Below are 21,100 nucleotides of genomic sequence, written 5' to 3'. Positions count from 1 at the left end.
GTTCAGGTCATCCTGGGAAAACTCAAACTTATGAATTTAAGTATGAAAGTACCACGTCTAAACAAAAACAGCTCTTACTACAGATCGGCTTCCAAGTTTCCCGCTATGTCCACCATGCTGACAGTCAGAGCTGAAAATTACAACTGTTTGGGGCATTTTGTAATTATGATATGTCCAGCATGGCTTGAAGGAAGGTTCAAATTTGCACAACCCAATCAGAAAGCAAAGATAAAATCTTGCTCTAGCCGAAATAAACAGAAAAATAACCTTTGTGTATTCATACAATGGTGGGAAATTAAAGATGTGTGTCACTCATAAGCTCTTTTAAAAGGCCTATCCTACATGTTCATAGCCGAGTAAACTTATAACAGTTAATCATTGGCCTTTAACTGTGTTAACCAACGTTTCAGCTGAATCCTCTGTAGGAGTTTGTTGTCTCAAAGTACATTGTGTTTTTATTTGATCTATCGTTTTCTTTTTCGACTACTATAAAGTTTACAGATTACTTGTCAACATTTGTTTGAATAAATAACATCTAATTAAATTAGCTTATCAAGTAGCAGGAAGTCTGCTTTTTTAATTTTAATGTTAGAAGAACTCTTTACACTTCAGGTGCAAAACTGGAAACTCCCACACGTCCGACTTTCTCAACGCGACGAGAACGCATCATCAAGTGGGCGTGTCCATCTGGAGCAGTGGGCGGGGCCGTGGCCGACAGGTGTAGAGGCTCAAACCTGTGCGTGGCAAACACGCAGGTGTCTGTTCGGTCGCTACACGCTTTCTTTTTCTTTTCTGTGTCAGCTCGAAGATACTTCCCAGTGTTTCCGTTCATCTCTTGACATGTATTTCTCTGCTGCTCTGCCCCTCCAGGTGCAGCAGAGGACTTGTGTTTGCACTCGACATGAAGTTAATGCAGTTTACAGCTCGTGTTAGCGGACACCAGCCGAGGACTTTTATCTTTTGAGCATCATATATGAGATCTGAAAAGGAGGAACACCTGTTGCACCTGTCTGAACGTAAAGCACACATCGATGATGAAAGCTTAACGTCAACACATTTAACAGCCGAGACAGGAAGTTGATTCAGACGAGCTTTTATTTTTTGGACTAAAAGATGGAGTTGTTGAAGCGTCTGCAGGCGCTGCTTTTACTACTTGGTGAGTTTTCTGTTACATTAATTTACATGACAATGCACTGTCTGTCTTATACAACCTCCACTGTCTGTACTGTCTGTACTGTCTGTACTGTCAGTCTGGTGCTGCTGTTTTTTTTTAAAGCTGTGGTGGTCCAGAAATTAAAGTTGCTATACCAAAAGTGTCAAAGCATTCTTAAACAAGGGGACTGTAATATTCCTAAGATTGACTTGTTGTATGTCTGATACTAAACATTGAGTTAACTGTAACCTTTCTAGAGTCATTAATATACTTATAAGTATATAATATACTTGAGCTAATAGAGAGCAAGCTAGCAACTTCCTTAAGAGAAGTTGCAAACTGATTTACGGGAAAAGAAAAAGGGGAAAGATGGAAGTAGACAGTAACCTTAAGGTGCTTCATGGTAACTTACATTTCCTGTTCTGTTGCTATAATAACACCATAACACTCCTATAAACACCTGGAGGGGAAGCTGTAGTCACTTGGGTACTTTTTAAAGAAAAACATACCTGTATAATATTTCTGTAATATTGTCAGAAGTTGATGTGGCCTGTAGGATAACTTCAGTATGTCTGTTGTTACCCTCTAAATCTGTTCATTGTTACTGTCTGATTATTGTTGGCTGTAGTTGCACTAAATGGCCAAAAGTATGTGGACACCCCTGATCTCAGTGGTACGGTCCATTTCTGTCAAATGTTCCATGTGTGGTTCCCTTTTTTGTAGATTAACGACCAAATATTGAAGATGGATGTTTCATGAATACAGAAAACAATCTTTGGCCAAATGTCCACTGTTACATTAGTCTGGGGCTGTTTTTTTTTAAAAATGATGGGATCCACACCCCTCAGTTCATAAAGAAATGGCTCTCTTAGTTTGGTGTAGAAGAGACTTGACTGGCCTGCACAGACACCATCCAACACCTTTGAGAGGTCAGCTGTGAGCCAGACGTTATGGCCCGGCCTCACTAACGCTCCCGTGGCTGGATGGGAGCAGCCAGGTCTTCACAGATGAGTGGAGGCCGTCATAGCAGCAGATTAATGCCCATAGTTTTGGAACGGGATCGCATTTGGGTGTAATGTTTTTTTGTGTCCACGTACTTGTGACCCTGTGGTGCGTTTGTTTGTCCCTGCAGGTGTGGAGAAAAAAGCAGCGTAACAGAATGTGGCTCAGTCACATTCTTACTTTTTAGTAACCATGAATCACATCTTGTTGCCCAACCTGCGTCTTCCTGTTTTTGTGACTAATTCTGTCGCCGGCTGCTTTTGTTTCCTTATTCAGTGGCGATTAAACTCAGACACAACTGGAAGCCTGTGCTGCTCCAATTAAAAGAGCAAATGCACAGTTCAGGTCGTTTTTTTTTTTTTTTAAGTGTGATAAAGTTACTGTGATCCTGAGGGAACAGGAAAAGCTTGTATAGCAGCCTTGTGAACCCGTGTTTGTCTAGAGTGTGTGTGTGTTCAGTTTTGTGTTCACCTCTCTGTTCTCTGTGTGTAACTCACCTCTCACCTCTGTCTTAATTTCTCTTTGCCTTCCTCTAATGTCAGTCTTGTGTCTACCTCTATCTCTTTCTCTCTCTCTCTGCTCCACAACTAGGTCGCCCACACTGAAGGTCTTTGTTGGCCAAATTTAAACTTTCTGTGTGTGTGTGTGTGTGTGTGTGTGTGTGTGCGTGTGCGTGTGAAGAGTTTCCCCACTTCTCAGTGTCACCGTTTTGTCGGTGTGTCCTTGCACCGACTGCGTGGGACTGAGTTCGCGTCCCATGTCGGCTGTAGTGCAATCATTGATTGAGCTCATGAATCAGTAACCACAGGAAGAAAAAAACAACTGTGTTCACCTCTGAAATCAAAGGGCAAATGTTTGGTTTTTCCTGTTTGAGTTGTTGATGCATTGCTTTCTCACACCCTTTTCACTCACGCTTGTGTGTCTGTCCCACACTTAGATGTAGACTTTTAACCAGGTGTGATAAAAGTACAATCAGTCTTAGTCATTTAGACAGCTCGCTGATATGAGAAGCTGCTAAAAGCTGCCATTTAATATAGGGTTAATATTGAATATTCTATTAAAACGCTTTAATAAAATGGAGTAACATTCAGTGCTGCTGTACTAAAAAAAAGTTGAATTCCTGCAACGTCTTTATACTAAAGCAACAGACGGCAGCAACCAATCAAAAGGAGAGCCAGACCTGAGATACCTGAGGCAACTACTGCATCCATAATTAAGAAAAACATTCTTAAAATGAGACACACGGCATGTTGTATGTCAAGATTCACAGACTACAAATTAATATGTATAAAAAAGAAGAAAAACCTGTCTCATATCCAGACTTTAAAACAATGACAGCAGAATAATGAACTGTCAAGGAATTATAAAGTAAATGATCTAATATAACACACGTGTAAAGTCAATGTGGAAAAACTTCAAAAACAGCACCTGAACCATCATAAAACACTAAAACTCTCCTCTGTCACAGAAGCTCTTTGTCTGTTCACAATCAGGGAGACGTTTGTGCTTTTTGAGGAAAGAATTAACAAACATAAAAGCACTATTGTTGAAGTTATTAGCACTGTCGCCTCACAGCATGAAGATCCTGTGTTCAAACTGCCCCCTCTTCTTTGTGGGGTTTGCATGTCAACAGACAAGCAGGTTCTGTGAACTGGTGACTGCCTGTAGGTGTGAATGAGAGTTTGAATGTGTTTGTCTGTGCATATACAAACCTGTCTCGCCCAGTGCATTATGGGAAAACGTCACCAATCCCTCCTGCGATCTTTAACAGGATCAAGTGTATAGAAATTAGTTGGATTGACTGCTAATAAAGAGAGTACAATGTGTAAAGAGGGAAAGTTGGTTTTGGATTTACATGTGTATATTCTGTATGTCTGCAGTTGTAGTCTAGAAGGAAACTGTGTCACTGTAGAAAAAGAAAATTAGGGCAGCAGCTATTATTTGTATTATAGTTTCATCTTTTATTCTATGAAATATCAGAAAATAGTGGAACATGCTGATCACAAGTTCCCAGAGCTGATGTCTTTAGATTGCTTGTTATGTCTGCCAAAGATATTGAAGTCATAATGATATAAAACAGATTTGAGAAGCTGGAATCAGCAAATTTTTGGGGTTGTTGTAGCCGTGACTCCTGGGATGACGGTGGCGGTCGGGGGGGGGGGGGGGGGGGTTACTCCACCACTTTGGTCCAGACTGAAATATCTCCACATCTGTTGGAGGGATTACCATGAAAATACAGACATTCAAGGTCTCCAGAGGATGAATACTAATGACTTTGATGATCTCCTGACTTTTCCTCTTGTGTCAACAGCAGGTTGACATTGTTGGCTTTTAGTGAGATGTCTGGACAGCTATTGAAATGCTGTGCAGATATTCATTCACATCCCCCTCAGGGTGAATTTTAAAGACTCTGATCCTCTGACTTTACATGTAGTGCCATCATCAGGTCAAAATTTCAATTTGTACAATACTTTATTCATGACCTGCAAAACGAATGACATTTCCCATCAGCCTCATCTGCACTTTGGATTTAGTGCTAATTAGCTAGTGTTAGCACTGTGCTAAGATGGTGAGCACAGTAAACATTACACCTGCTTAACCTGCTAATCGATCATGATCGACTAATTCAGCACTAATTAATTAATGGATAATAAAAGTCTAAAATCAGCTTTATACTGCCAATCACCGCAAGCCATATGAACTGCATAAACAGCAGACTGTAACTGTGTTTCACTCAGTTATTTTTTGCTAATAATTTGGTCTATAAATTATGAAATGTCAAAATAATCAGAGCCAGAGAAGATTTTTGATAATCGACAGACCTTTCAGTTGATCGGTTCTCAGCAGTCTCCACATTACAATCCCTCTACGTTATCTGATGAAGTCCTCTCTCCTCAGCGGTGCGTGTGCAGGCTGACTTCGTGGAGCCTCCTCAGCTCGTCACCTCCCTGCGCTCCCTGGCGGAGAGTCAGACCAGGCTCCCTTGTCACTACCAGGTGGAGGGGGGGGAGAAGGTGGTGCAGGTCACCTGGTATAAGGAGCTCACAGACGGCAGCAAGGACCAGATCATCACTGCCCACTTCATGGACGGCCACACAGGTAAATATTAATTTATATATACACTGCGGTATACAGAGTGTGTATAGTGCTTAATGCCAACAACAGACTGAAAATTAATACTACAGTTATTTTGAATTGTATAACACAATGAATTGTATTAAACTGCACTCAGGATAAACCACAGATTGTTCCATTGATCATTTTACGGATTTGTTTACAAGAAGGTGAATTAAGTCCAAGCTGTTTCTACTGTCTGTCTAAATTGGCTACAGCAGATATTGAATGGTTAACATTATAGCAGTGTTACCGTATTGGAAAGTTTTCAGTTACTTTTTATTTAATTGAGCGGTTAAATGTTGTTTTTGGAAGGCAGTTAGTCATTGATAATTTGAGCTACTTTTTGTACCAGTTGGGTGGTTTCGACCTACAAAAAGTTCGGCTAAATTCCAATAAAGTATTATGATGAAGACTCATGCAGTGACTGATTAACTTATTACAACTAGATTTAACCTTTTTTCTGTTCAAAGTATTATTCAGTCATAACTCTGTGATAAAAGACTGGCAACACTGCACTACAGTGTGGTTTGAGATGAGATCATACCTGAGACTGTAGCACCTGGATTATTTGTCTGTAGGGTGGGGTTGTGACGGCATTGGATAAATGCTGGTTTATTTTGCCAGTGTCTAATAATGTATTTTCCTTTCTTAGAGTTAATGCTCTATTTTTAAGGTGTCAGTTTTTGTCTATTTGAGCTTTGTAAACGATGGTGGACGTATTATCTGGCCTGAGCTGAAGACTTTGTTTTGTATTTCAGAGTTTGGGCGTTACTCTGGCCGGGTGAGGTTCGAGAGCGGGAGCCCCACGGTGAACTCGGCTCTGCTCATCCCCAGCACAGAGGAGTCGGACGAGGGCAGCTACACCTGCCGCATCTCCAGCTTCCCCAACGGAAACTTTGAGAGGCACATCACACTCACCGTGTGGAGTAAGACTCATCCTCCTCCTCTCTCTTTCCTCTCTCCCACACCTTCCTAATCCTATCAGAGCTGCTGTAATGATGTTTACACCGTAATCATCCTCATAGAAGAAAAAGCAACCAGGGGAAATTCAGCAGCTTTGCCAACGTGGCCACAAACACTGACAGCATATCTGAAGTTTCAGTGGGTGAAAAGCAAAAGGTTTTTTATTTTTTTGTAACTGCTTAATACCAAGTGAAAAATATGAAGTTTGAAATGGAACTAAAAAGCAAAAATGTACCCAGAATCTGCTAGACGATTTTCTTTGGTACATAAGGCATGTTGGTGATACTGCAGCTAGATAGTAGCTCACATTGGGAGGCTGATTTTGTGCCAAAACAAGGTGCAGAGGGCACAAAAGATAAACAGGGCCGAACCACAGGGTTTGATTCGGTTTGGGGTGCGTTTCCAGGTCAAGTAGATTTTATTTATATAGCCCAAAATCACAAATTTGCCTCAAAGCGTTTTGCACCTTTTATGTTTAGACTTCAGGAAGAGCAACAGAGGAGGATCGTATATACAGAGTAGACAAAAATAACAGCAGTAAAATGACAATATTATTATCAGACTCGACGTCGAGCAACTTCCACCAAGCACTTCTGAGACCTTCACTCTGTAGAAGACGTCCAAAACTTTCTTCAGTCATAAAATCACACCTGTTTCCAGTGCCAACCTCACTCTTGAAATAAATGACTGAACTATTAGTATCAAGAAAACAAGTATTGGCTTTGACAAAATTTGGATTCAATACCAGATTTTTTTGGATCTCCTCCTTCGTCACTTCCTGAGAGGGTTGCGTTGCTGCAGCTGTGAGAAAGCTGTTGTTTTTTTTTAATGGCTCCTCCTTGAAAGAAAAGCCTGCAGCGATGCTATCTGTTCTTAATGACTTTTATCGTTTCGCTGCTAGTCATCAGCGGTGACGGCTCAGTCGTAAACTTGTCCTAACACGCCGCAGATCAGACAAACCAACAGAAACACGCACACCAGTAACTGACAACCTCCAGCACTGAATTCTCTTGACTCTTTAAGCCATAAACATTCAACCACAAAATTATTGAATTACCAAAGGAGATCTCTTATGTACACTCCAGTTTTTGGTCAGTTCTTTGATTTGATTGATGTGATTTTTATTCACTCTCATCTCTTATTAAAAGATGTGCAGGATCAGTCAGTTGTCAGTCAAACACTGGGGCCGTTACTGTGATGTCATGTTTTTGTTTACAAAGCTCCTACAGGTGGTGCCCTTTTCTTTGTGTGCTAATCCGTAAAGGCTATTTCTGCTAATGCTAAATACCTGTTTTGTCTTCTGCGTTGATAAACCGAACACCAGGGGAAAGATTTACCAGGCACCGAGTGTTTACAACAGTGATGGCTGTCATGACCGGGGTGTGAATCACAATCGTGTTAGACCAGTTAGTGACAGAGCAGTGGAACAAAACAGAAATGCATGTATGTGAAAATGTGGTGACATTTGGCCACATGGTTTTGCAAGACTGCCTTCTTGCACATTCCCGATGAACTTGATGATGTTTTTAGTTAGAAAGTGAATTCTCTACGTGATGAGTGTTCATGACGTAGTTATCAGTTTCACTCCACCACCGTCGTGGATGGCTCAGTGAGATCCTGGTGGCACCTTGTTTTCTTGATTGTGGTCTTCTCTGTGTTCCAGGATGTATTTAAGGTCTTTTTGTTGGACCAGTATTCTTATCTGAATCTTTCTGCAACAAGATTCTTGAAGAAGATGAAGAGCTCGTTGCTCAAACTTGTCCCTGACATACAATGACAAACATACAGAAACATTTAGTGAAATCCTGGTTTTAAGTGCAGACGTTAGGTCATTTTAGGTTAAGACAAATTAGCTTTGAGCCGGCTTTGGGAAGCATTAATTAAATCTTAATGCAGTAACAATGCCTAATTGTAGGGAATGTGCATCACTCATAATAATATTACATCTCTTAATACTAATACTGCTTTTATTGTTTTTTTTGTAATTACCTTCCAAACAAGTAAGTTAAGATCATTTTCATTTTTTATACTTCAAGAAAATGAAAACATTAATTAGATGTTTCTGTAGTATGTATTGGTTTGTTTTCGATGTCTCTGTTCTATGTAAAAACATAATGAGAAACTATAATAGTAAACAATTTATACAGACAGAAAAAAATGTACAAGCTGCTTTACACACGAAAATCAAGATTAAGACATTTCGAGACTTCAATTAAATAAAATCAGGCAAATAAAAAGAACAAAACTGAATTAAGAATCCGCTCCAGACAAGTTTAATGACATATAAAAATATGTATTTGCTCCTTCATCCAGAATCTGTGAAAATATTCCTTTAAAACGTTAAACTGGAGGTTTAATATCGGACCACGGTTGGATCCTGCTCGACGGTACGCGTGTTAAACTCAGATTTAAGATTTAACTTTCCTTCAGCAGCTGAATGTGAGAACAGCCGTCAAGTGTCAAACTCTGCACACACGTCATTCTGCACAGTGAAGCTCAAACATCCAAGTGAAGTAACAACAAGCAAAACACATTTTTGAGTGAAGGGAGATTTTAAGTCTTTAATGTCTCAAAGAACTTGAAATCCTAAGCTCACCTTGTTCCTCCTCCTCTTCTTTTAGTTTTACCCATCGCCTCCCTGGAGCCTGTGCTGCTGGTGGAGGGCCAGTCGTACCGCGTGGTCGCCACCTGTCGAGCCGTGGGCCGCCCGCTGCCCCATGTCTCCTGGGACACCGACCTGCCAGGCCAGTCCCAGAACCGCACCAGCGACGGCGGGTCAGTGTCCAGCTACTACTCCCTGCACCCCCTGCGCAGCATGAATGGGAAGAAGCTGGACTGTTTGGTGTGGCATCCCGGCCTGGAGCAGCCGCGCAGGATCTCAAACCGCCTGGTGGTCCAGTGTGAGTACAGCTGATAATGATGGCAAACGAGACCAACAATGCAGAAGTAAAGCAGAGTGCAGATTTAATTATGATTTAATGTTTTCTTGATGGGAGAAACCAACGACCTACCTATTGTCGAAGTGCAAAAACAAAGCAGGTACAGGTCTTTTTCGCAGCAGACATGTGTTCTAATCTCATGCTACATTCCAGCTGTATACAGTATCTTCTATTCTCATGTCATAGTGTACTGTACTACATTTTGTACTAACAGGAACTATGCAGTACACCTGCAGATGTCCATGTCAATCAAACTTGACCAAAAAAGCAAAGCAAAATGTGACAGCTCAGATTTAATACTTCTCTGAGCTGTCTCACCACAATCCACAGGTTGTTTTGATGTTTTTTGGCCGCTGTTTTATAGTACGTGTACTTTTTGAGTGTACTGAATTTTATCCATTTTTCCAGTGCAAACATTCACACATACTCAAAATCTGCTGAGAACATCTGTAGTATGTAGGAAATATGGCAAAAACAACTAACAGATAACAGTAATGATCATTTTGTTTGATTTAGGTGTGTCAGTAAGGAAGTCATACCAGAGTCCTGGGACGGGAACACCTAAATGAAATGCTGCCAATATTAATATTATGAGCTTCGCCTGTGCTTTTCCTGCAATGACATGTCAACGTGTCTGTAGTGAAAAAGTGAAAACTTATAAAAACATAAATGACAGTGATGTTATCGGCCATGACTGTGCCATTCAGGACTTAATTAGGTTAGTAGTTTGCAGGCTTACCAAGATGAGTTATTTTAGAGCTTGTTTGAACTTGAATGGTCAAGCTTATCTAACCTAATCACTTAGTCAGCATTAATATGTTGTACATCAATACTATATATACTAATTGTACACAGGATTTACTATATACTAATAGTTACAGTATACCGTTTTTTTGCAGTTAGTATACAAGAATCAAGAAAGTCTCACTGTGACTACCTGTTTTATTTGTATGTATTATGTATTATGTATGTGTATGTATGTAATATTACATTTACAGAAATGAAATTGTTTTAGTCATTTTTTTCTATGGACCTGAGGAAGAATAGCTGTCTGACAAATAAACTGTGACTTCTCAAATAAGAACAAAGTAGTTTTCTGAGACCATTTCAGAGTATTTCTACCACAATTTATTTATATTTTTTTGCAGCTGTGAGTGTTGAGCATGGCATTTTGGGACAATAATGCACTGAAATGAAGTAGTTTTAGTATGCACACTGACTTTTGTAACTGTATGTTCAGTTCAGCCTTCTCCACCAGGCTATGGGCCAATTTCTTTTAGCTCCTCCTGCTAATGGCCAATTTAACCAATGACATTTTGCCCCTCTATCTGCCCCGCGAGAGATATTTGTATAGCTTAACCTTCCTGCTGTGAAAATAAATAGGGGACAGTAGACTAAACATTAGACAACATTGGCAAGTTGGATCCCTTGTTCTTTGTCCAGTGTAACAAACAGCTCAATGACGTCCAGAGGAGTGGACTCACGAATCTGATGGCTTTAGACTTGACTTTTCATTTTCCTGACATACGTACAGTCCTTGAATCAATCTGACAGCCGATCACATCCTCCAGAGCAGGAGGAAAAGACCTGTTTGGCAGCAGACAGACCTCAGAAGACACCTCAGATTGTCACATTCAGATGTAAAGACTCTGCTGTCGTCAGCAACAAAAACATGCGACTCAGAAATGACATATAATTGTCACTGGAATAACATGCTACACCAGAACTCCCCTGATAAGTTTGCTTGTAAATGTTTATTTGGAAGTAATGAATACAAATGTTATACATATATAAAGAATAATATAGTGTTACTGTTAAATTTGGTGCGAAATGACTTGTTTAGAACTCGAAACACAAAGTTTAGTACTTCGACTTGACTCGGGACTTCATAGCCAGGCCTCGAGACTCTCTGAGTAACGCTGAAGTAACAGTGTCGATTCTGAGGCAACTTCACCTTTGGATAAATAAAGTAAAAATGAATAAAGCCTCATCTGTCTTTAAATGACCATCTCTGCTAACATACAGGGCTTTCTCTTTGTGCTTACGTCTGTGTTTCTGTGTCAGACCCCCCAGATGCCACCATCTCCACTGCCACAGGAGACTGGTTTGTGGGTTTGGAGACAGCCGAGCTGGTCTGCGGCAGCGGAGGATACCCCAAACCTCAGAACATCACCTGGATGTGGTACGGCCATCAGCCTGGCTGCCGCTCATACATATCTACATTTTAACTGTGTCTGGCTGCCGGCAAGAATCTGACAATTACGTGTTAATCCACCCGACTGTAATGCTATCTGTGCTGCTAAATTGCTCTTTACATGGCACTGGAATGTGACTCAAAACATACATAAGCCACCGCTAACACGCATACACATGGACTACACACCCATGAACAACAAAGACGTGTGCTTCAATCTAAAGCAGGGCGCCTTTTCTCTCCTCGATCAATTCACCGCGGAATAAAAGCTCTGGTGTCGTGTTGCACAATCTGAAGTTGGAAAAAGAGCGAGGGAGATCTTTTCACACGAGGGAGGGAGGGAGTAAGCGACACGAGGAAGAGCAGGAGACACATGCAAAGCACTTAATCATAGTGCCATGCTTTAAATATCACTGTAATGCCTGGTAAAACACAGGGTCTGCACTTTAATTAGAGACACTGTACCAGCCATTACAGCTACGACTGAACACACAATGATCGAATGTTGTGAGCTGGGTGAAAAATATTTCTGCCATGAGACAAACTGGAAAAATTAAGATTATTCTGGATTAAACCTTTTCAATCCCACAGACCCTTCGGCGCGTCCATCAGTACAAACTTGAGTTTTGGTTGTTTTCAATTTTAGTTAAAGAAATACTTTTGGGAGATTTGCTTATTTACTTTTTTCTCCAGAGATGAGAAGACACCACTCTCATGCCTGTATGGTAAATATGACGCTATAGCCAGCAGCCGTTTAGCTTAGCTTAGCATAAAGACTGGAAACAAGGGGGAAAGAGCTAGCCTGGCTCTGTCCTAAAGTAACAAAATATGCGTACCTGCATCTCATTGCATTGACTAGAATCTTTTTGGCTGCTAAAGGTGGATTACTCACCTTATCTGTATCATTTTCAACCATCTACTCTGTGTCAGATGCAATCTCCACCTGTGACTCTATTATAAAGGGGTGGTTGGAGAAGCTAGGTGGGGTTTTGAGAAAAGAAATCTGAGCCGGCTCCAGTTCGAGGGGGTAAAGCAGCAGTTTAAATAGCTGCTGCTGCAGCACAGTGAAACCAGGGGCAACATGACCCCTCTCAGTGGACCTGTTCAGAAACTGGCTCTCCATTATGTGGCCTGTGATGGCTTCAGCTGCACAGTTTGGGTAGCTGGACTTGCTTAAATCCCTCAAACCTAGTATTTATTCTGTCTTTTCAGATCAATGGGGGGCAGTTGTAAGCCCAGCAGGTTTTGGTTCAGGTGCATGCGAATTGGTGGTTACCTGATCCTGATCCTGTGGAGTGTGAAGGAAAAAACTTCCTTGATGCAAACCAGTTGATGAATTTCATGCTGGTTTTTAGATCAGATGTCATTAGATATTTCCCCCCTCTGACACTTCAACAAAAAATAGTTTGAAGTGGTATGCGGATTTGCATTTTGTTCATTTCACCAAAATGAGTCACAGCTATTGTTTCAAACAGTGAGTCATAGGTTTCTGTGTGGTTTGTCCATCGGTTCACCTCTGTCATACATCATTGTCAATTAATGGAGACATTTTCCTCTGATTATCCACAGGAAAGGAGGAGCTTTGCCTGACGGGGTGTCTGTGGTTGGAGGAAAACTTGTTTTTGGACGGGCCCTCCGCAGGAATGACAGCGGGGTCTATGAGTGTGTGGTCAAGAACAACGTTGGAGTAGGAAAAACAGAGTATAAGTTGGAAGTAACAGGTACGTGCAAGGGAATTCAGCTTTGTTAGTGGTTCACACAGGATTAAAATAAGAAACTGTCCTGGTACTGTATGCTTTGTTGGTATTTTGGAAGGAGGAAATGAGAGTAGGGACACTGAGTTTTAAACAAAATCAAAATACTGAGAATATCTTCCTTTTGATTTGGAGTAATTGTGCAAATGTGCTGCCCCCTTGTGATGGATAGAAGGCATGAACAGATGCTATTGAACTCAACCAGGATCAAAATTACTGCATGAAACATGTCATTGTAGTTTTGTTGCTTCATCAGATGTCTTCCTCATCTTTCTTCCAGAGACGTCTCAACGCAAGGGCGACTCCCTCATTGACAACCAGTTGCTGATCATTATTGGGGCTTCAGCCGCAGCTTTGGTCCTGGTCCTGGTCATTGTCGTCCTGCTGGTCAACCGTCACCATCGACGCAAAAACAAAAAGCTTGAGATGGAGCTCAGCGAAAAAACGTAAGCTGACCCACATTTTTCTTGAAAAAGTCATGTCGTGAGAAACTCGTGAGAGTTGTATTTATTGCCCTAGTGATGACGGCTCGGCTGCAAATGCTTTTCTTGTAATCTGCTTTTTAAACTTAAACTGTTTACTGTGACTTATTTTCTGAAATTACATTTTCAGACACTATTGTTCAGCAAAATCCTCCAAATGTTTTGTGTTTTTTTTTTTTCCCCAGGGAGGAATTTAACAGCTTCTCCAGACAAGCCTCCTTCAGAAGACTGAACTCTGTCAGCACAGACCCCAGAGTGCAGGTACAGACACACACACACACACACACACACACACATACACACACTCTCCTGCTGAGAACAATAACCTGCAGGGTTTAGAGAAACCTGGTCGGCACGCCCGCCCCGGCCGGGCGTAGCCGGGGTGGAACCACTGGCACGTCAGCAGCCGTGTCTGCTGCGGAGGCCGATGATTACAGGCTGCTGCAGCTTCAAACAAATAGCACGCTGTGTTCATAGACACCTATTGTTAATATCTCATTCTGAGTGATTCATTTTATTTATCTTTAGTGTTCATGTTCACTAACTTTATTTCACTGTCTCTATTTTTTCCAGGCTGAAGATTATGCCCTGCTCAGAGTAGATAGCCGAATGAGAAACAGCCAAATGTCTCTGGTGAGTTCCTCACAGGGGGCAGACCCCCCCCCCCCCACACACACACTCCAGTGAAACATAGAGTCTTTACGAGGGGGGGCGGACACACATGGCCAGAGGGAAAAACGTGGAGAGGAAGACGAGTTTGATTAATTTGGTTACAGTAAAGGAACATGAGTGCTCTGATGCTAGAAAGACTGTTGGGATTCGAGATTTATTCAGTAAAAAAAAGTACAAAGTACAAGAAAGACAGACTGTTGATACATATGAAAGGAAAAACAGGCGATCCAAAATATGCAAAACTGAGTTCACTGTCAGTGTGGCGGGAGAGCCTCATGTCTTTTTGAGGACATTTTGAGGACAAAATCACAGAATTTAACTTGAGAGACATGCAGCTCATGATCGTGACAATGTCATTTTAATAAAATTCAACTTTGCTCTTTTTGTTGTCTCTCCAGCATTGTTACCATTTGATTAAAAAAAAGATTTTGGCTTCCAAAGGGATTATAGCCAGAAAACGTTTGGGAAGCTGTGGATTAGTTGATAAACAGCAAATTATTTGACAATATTTAGCAATAATAATTGCTAAAGTAAAAAAAATGATTCCAGTTTCTGAAGTGTGAAAATATTGTATTTTCTCTGTTGTATATGATTAAGAATTAAATTAGATTAAATTAAATTAAATATCTTTGGGTGTCAGAATGGCGAAAGAACAAAAGAGGCAATGTGGAGATGTCCCCTTGGGGTCTGGTAAATGTGACATTCATTTTTAATTATTTTCTGACATTGTAGAGAATAAAACTCAAAGAGTCCCATTAAACGCCATAATTTTAGTAATAAACATCTTGGTTGAATGCTGAATATTCCCATTTTAAATGAAAATATTCAAATTCATACCAAAAATGCATAAAAGTGGCATCAGTCACCATCTGTCTGTTTCCACCAGCTCTCTCTCCTCCATTATGACACAAACATACTCAACATTACAGTATATTAAATGACAACTGATGAAGAAAGAAAGAATTACAGTTGCTCATTGTGCATAGTTATTGTTTAGAAGAAAACAAACAGTTGTTATCAGTGTTGTGACTGTTTGGGTTACCTCCCCGCCTGCAGGAACGACCCATCAAAGGCAGCCAGTCCACTCTGGGCGGGAAGTGGCCTCCAGGGGTCGTGGAGGTGGACGGACTCGGACGTCCCGTCGTCTGGGCAGACGGCAGAGAGAGCCTGAGAGGAGCAGAGATGGACAGAGAGAAGGAGGAGCGCAGGAGGAGGGTGGAGTCATACCTGAAGAACAGCAACATGTCACTGGTATGTGTCAGCATCTGAGAGATTAGGCTGAAATGCGTTTAGTTTCGTTTGTAATGCGTCATATGGTATCATGTTTATATTTACTGTCATGGAGACGGAGCAAAGGACCACAAACAATTAATTCATTTTTGCCAATGCTGATACTTTGTTCCAGTTTTGGACCAATGAATACATTACAACCTGCTGTGGACCTGATTGGCTATCTTACTTTACTGAACACTCATTCAATAAAGCCAGTTCATAGAGGAAGTCTTCACTCTACAGGGTTGCATTCAACGCTGCCAAAATGTAGAAAAGTTTATATTTCCTCTCTGTTTTTAAGCAGAACTAGTGCTGTATTATTGACCAACCTGTTGCTAAACGATGGCACTTGATGCTACTGCTATAACAGAGAATACACCACTCTGCACCACCTTAAACAGGGTGGTAGATGTTGTATGGGGTGACACACGCTCCATGATGTGTTGCGTGCTGTTTGGAACAGTATTGTGTTTTTATTGCCGTCTTCTTTTAGACTGGATACATTGACTTTCACTTCCCCCAAACATAAGCAGACATGCAGTATTTTTGTTGTGCAAAGTTGGGGAACCACAGGTGTTTTCAGCTTTATGGGATCTCCCCCCATTTTAATTTATGAAAGTAAGTAAAATTCAACCTTAACATTGGGCATTTTTCTATCAGAGAAACAGTAATCTGTTTTTACGCTGTTCATACCAGGACTCAGGTCTGCCCTCTTCCCTGGTTCCCCCGAAGGCCCAGCAGGACGACGGCGTCGGACCCAGAGAGCCAGACCTGAGCCACCTCAGAGAGGGAGAGTCCCCACATGAAGAGGACTGGGCTCCCACCCTGTTGGCAGCGGAGGAACACCAGGACGACGAAGACAACAGCTCCTACCAGCTCTCGGAGGCGCTCACAAATCACTTCTACTACAGTAATGGACTCCTCAGGCCCAAACCACACTCCAATGCCATTCTGCTGCACCCCAAAGGACAGATCATCTAGACCACAGACTCTCCTCCACAACATGTGAAGAGAGGAAGCCTGTCTGCATATCTGCATAGAAAATGACCTCATTCCTTGTAATGGGATGTTTGTTTTGTACACATTGACTGCAGTGGGTAATTGGCCCCTAAGAACGATCCAGACTTATTTTTCTGCCTCTGGTTTGTGAGTTGTTGTTCTTTTGTCTTAATGTTTTTAGGATAAAGGTTTTTAAATTATTTTTGGGGGCATTTTATGCCTTTATGAGATGGTCGACAGTGGAGAGACGGCAGGACATGAGGGGTAGAGAGAGAGGTGGTGAATGTCATGCAGCGAAGGTCCCCAGCCAGACACGAACCAGGTTCATGGCCACCAGGGTTTTTGAATTATTTTGAAGATCCACTGATGGAGAATTAGGTGGCCGGCGAGTTTTGCCTTTCACAAACCACGATGACGTAAAATGATCATGCAGGGAATAAAGGTTCCTGTTACGCAGTGTTTACTGTATTATCTGCAGCGCTAAAATGTTGCATCCTACTGCTTTGGTGTTTTACTGCTGGACACACAATTTTAAATTCATAAAGGGAGAGTCCCAATAAATCCTGTCAACTTGTTTACATCACAAACAGGGAGGAACATATGAACAAAGACAATTCCTGAGCTCCATGCCTAGTAAGAGTAAACTCTGCTCAAAACGTGATATTTTCCGCTTGGATGCACCTGTGGATAAGACGTTAGTGTGTGTGTATTTGTGTATGTATGTATTATATATATATATATATATATGGAGCTACTGTACGTTCACAGTCGTGTCATTAACAGGTACCTGCAACTACAAAAAGGCTGTTACCCTGAGGACCTGAACACAGATATGTTATCAGACTAGTTTCCATGACCAGGTTTAACTCATAGCTACAGTAACATGCAGGAGATGAACTGTAAAGCAGCGTTCTGTGTCAAAGCAGTTGTATATATCTCCTTGTGTAAATTGTTTTATATTCATTCAGTGTTTTTCTATAAAACTGAGAAACTGACATGTAAATGTTTAAATGTTTATTCATAAAAGTACAGCATATGCCATTTTAAAAACAAAGTCACTGTTCTTTATTATAACCTGGGACAATTAAGCTTGTTTCAGCTCATACATGAGGTTAAAGGGCATCATTGATCAAGAGCTGCTGCAGTAATGTAGCATTTGTATTAAACTGTAGTAATTTCCTGGTTTATCCGTGTTCTGACGTTTACATCCTCATCCGCTCCATAATGACAGAAATAATTGAGATTGTGGATACAAGTAGAAAAGAAGTGGATCTTCACAGGGTGGCTGGTCCCACTCTGTGTGACAGGATTCAGTAATCTCAGAGAACATCTGTATTAAAGGACATTTTGGGAAATACACCTTCACTTTCTTGTCGCGAGTTCGATGAGAAGATCGATACCACTCTCATATTTGTATGTTAGCCTGGCTGTCAAACAATAACAAAATCTGCCTGCCAGCACCTCTAAAGCTCACTAATGAACATGTTCTGTGTCATTTGTTTAATCTGTGTAGAAATTGACAAATTGTGGATTTACAGGGGGTTATATGCTGGACTATTTTTGTATGTATTTAAACAAACTAGATGTAACGTGTTAATTGGTGAGCTTTAGAGCTGCTGGTAGGCGGATTTTGTTACTGTTTGACAGCCAGGCTAACTGTTTCCCCCTGTTTACAGTCTTTGTGCTAAGCTAAGCTAAGCTAATCGACTGCTGGTGGGAGCTTCATATGTACCGTGCAGATCTGAGAGTGGTATCTTCTCATCTCACTCTCTGCCAAGAATGCAAATTTTCCCAAAATTTCTGGCTATTCTTTTAATATGCTGCTCCTCCACTCGGCACGGACTACTGGAGGAGACCAGAATTACAAAGACAGCGTACAATTCAGGTCATCATGTAATGACTACTGTTACATGATGCTATAGTTTAGTGTGAGTTCAATCCTCTGTGGTTATATTTCCATCAGGAAACTTTGTTAAGAAATATATATTTTTGCCTTTTTAGATGCAGATCTTGGCTGTTCTACTTGTTTGATTTTCACCGTGATCCTAAAAATGGTAATGCAGAGGGATATCAGAGGGTCTACAGTGATCATACATACAGAGGTTTGCTCTCCAGCCCCTTCTGATCCACGCTGACTCGCATCAATCAGCCAAATATTAAAGACCAATTTCTGTCCTCATGTATAACCTGTAGAAGTCAATATTCAGCTATAGTCACTGCGGCTGGAGGTCCCCACATGTTTTTATAAATCTCTTAACTGGCTGGATTTACAAACAGTACATAAATGCCAAAATCAGTTCTTACAATCAAAGCTATGTCAATGTTATAATTTATCCCAAAATAAAAGGAGTGCACAGTAAAATCAGTCAGCTACATTACAGTAATATCAAAATACAAGAAGAATTTGTTAATTTGTCTAGACATAGATGCCACAGATATTTCTAGCTTAACTCTTCAAAATCTATTGAATCAAACTGCATTTTGGGATAGAGCCTCTTTGTGAGTTCGTTGGTGAGTGCGGAGGTTACTCCTCTGAGAGAAACACTTGCCACATGTATCGCATGTGTACGGTTTCTCTCCTGTGTGAATCCGCTGGTGAATCTCCAGATGGCTGACGCGATCGAAGCTCTTGCCGCAGAACGGGCAGATGAACCATTTCTCCTTTATGCGGCGACTCGCTATAGTTTTATGCAACTCGGGGTCGTTTAAGAGAAAGAATCTGCTGTCCGGGTCAAAAGCTGACATGTTTTTAGTTTGTGGTTTGTGGAGTCTGATGGACACCCCTCTCTCTAGGTGATTTATTGCTTCAGTAGGCTGACTTGGCTGAGCTTGGCTAAAAGTCACAGGAGCCCTGGATTTGCTTGAAGCACCTTGTCCATTATCCCTCATGAACCTGTCAGAGTACGCTGTCTCTGCTGAATTGTCAAAAATGTCCAAAGCGTTCTGAATGAGCAGGATTTCTGAGTCCAGATTTTGTGACAGCTGCTTTGGTTCAAAAAAGCAGTCCGAGTCATCGGCAGTGTCGCTGTCTCCCACTGAAACGGACGACCACTGCTGGCTCTCTTGTTCTTCCAAAATCTCAGCAGATTGCAGGTCCAGATCCATCTCATGGTGACCTGCTCCATCGTTAACGCTGTGATCAGAGTCCACCATCTGCTCCACAATCTGGACGTCATCCTCGTCCTCTAGCTTGACTATTAAGTCGTCCTCATTGTCTCTGCTGTCACTTTCACAGTGGTCCGACTTGAGCTGCTCACACTGTTTCTCCTCTGTCTGTGAAGGTGGCGGTGTCCGCTGATTCTCTCTGACGCTCTGATCAGAAGTCAATGTCTGGACTGAATCTATTATCGGCCCTGAAACGACAGAGCAGGCGCATTTTAACTTTACCTTAGTACCTTATTGAAAACCAGCTGGTGGTATGTTTCTGCTGTGATATAAGGTTTTGGGTTAGTATAGTATAGTTCATAAGTGAGGTTTCAAAGCTTTAAAGGCAACATAGAACAAGTTAAACAGGTACAAAAAGGGCCGAGCTGCCTGAGACACATGACAATCACAGAAAACCTGCATTACAAACTGCAGTTGCGGGTAGACCTTCACCTACACAGATTGAAAGGCATCTAAAAGGAAAATAGTAGGGCTGCAACTCTAATGTATTTCCATTATTGATGAGTCTACTGATTGTTTTTCCAAAGAATAGATTACTCTTTTAGTCTTTAATGTGAGAAAATAGTGAAAACTATTCAGAAAAATACAGGTTCATAGAGCCCATGTTGACACATAAATGTCTTGTTTTGTCAACTGTCCAAAACCAAAAGCTATTCAGTTTATAATGATATAAAACAGAAAAAAGCAGCACATTCTTGGCCTTTTTGCTTAATAATTTAATTGATTTTCCACCACTACGAGATTGTCAAATCTTAATTAGTTGCAGTCAAGAGGTTTTAGTTGAAAGGCCAATAATGCTCTTAGATATCAGCAAAATCGAAATATGGGTCGGCCTCATTGAAGGGATTTCGGAGGTTCTTTGTAGAGGTGGTCTAGTGCAGACCTGAAACAACTGGTTCATTAGTAGATTAATCAATCAACAGGAAATTAATTGCCAACTACTTTAAAAATGATAGTTGCAGCCCTAGTCTAATAGTCTACAGTACTAAATAACAGAAAGAAATCCTGACAGTTGAGAGGCTGGAACATGTTTGGCATGTTATTTGCTTGATAGACCAAAATGGTTGTTGATTAGCTGATTTTCTGTTGATGGAGTCTTGTTTCTGCGTGTTATGTTATACACCCCATACACAGTTTTATGTGATAAAATCAAGTGTATGTAGCTGTGTTTTGGTTGTTCTCTATTGTCTAGTCGGCGGTCATTCTTACCATCACCGGTGGGCGGCAGCAGCTTGCTCTGCTGCTCTCTCTTGGAGGAAGATGATGAAGACAGATTCGCACTCTGAGTCTGAGTCAGGACCGTTAAACGCTCGTTTTCCATCAACGCCAACTTTCTGTTCAGGGCCTCAATTTCGTTCTCCCTCCGCCGAAGCTCGACCTGTACGAGC

At 41.3% G+C, this 21,100-nt stretch overlaps 1 protein-coding gene across 2 annotated transcripts; it reads left to right on the top strand.

Moving 5' to 3' along the window:
• Nucleotides 1–806: 806 nt before the first annotated feature.
• On the top strand, nucleotides 807–17,906 carry nectin4b (nectin cell adhesion molecule 4b). Of its 2 annotated transcripts, none has more exons than XM_070919206.1 (11): nucleotides 807–1,156; nucleotides 5,054–5,254; nucleotides 6,031–6,198; nucleotides 8,857–9,135; nucleotides 11,239–11,356; nucleotides 12,938–13,089; nucleotides 13,403–13,568; nucleotides 13,790–13,865; nucleotides 14,178–14,237; nucleotides 15,333–15,527; nucleotides 16,281–17,906. In XM_070919206.1, exons 1-11 carry the CDS (start codon nucleotides 1,114–1,116, stop codon nucleotides 16,527–16,529), a joined length of 1,707 nt encoding a protein of 568 aa, XP_070775307.1. In that variant the 5' UTR covers nucleotides 807–1,113; the 3' UTR covers nucleotides 16,530–17,906. The 2 variants fall into 2 exon arrangements, with proteins under 2 accessions (XP_070775307.1, XP_070775306.1); XM_070919205.1 differs by having other exon boundaries at nucleotides 16,245–17,906.
• Nucleotides 17,907–21,100: the final 3,194 nt, after the last annotated feature.

This window comes from Enoplosus armatus, chromosome 14 (genome assembly GCF_043641665.1).
Source record: "Enoplosus armatus isolate fEnoArm2 chromosome 14, fEnoArm2.hap1, whole genome shotgun sequence".
Lineage (NCBI taxonomy): Eukaryota > Metazoa > Chordata > Actinopteri > Centrarchiformes > Enoplosidae > Enoplosus > Enoplosus armatus.
Note: the sequence above shows the minus strand (reverse complement) of the source record. Positions and strands in the feature narration are given on the sequence as shown.

What these genes read in the sequence shown, in the direction of transcription:
- nectin4b (XM_070919205.1), top strand. Translation starts at nt 1,114, where the DNA reads ATGGAGTTGTTGAAGCGTCTGCAGGCGCTGCTTTTACTACTTG. An exon ending in CAGAACATCACCTGGATGTG is followed by an intron (nt 11,357 to 12,937) that starts GTACGGCCATCA and finishes GATTATCCACAG; the next exon opens with GAAAGGAGGAGCTTTGCCTG. An exon ending in AGAACAGCAACATGTCACTG is followed by an intron (nt 15,528 to 16,244) that starts GTATGTGTCAGC and finishes TGTTCATACCAG; the next exon opens with GACTCAGGTCTGCCCTCTTC.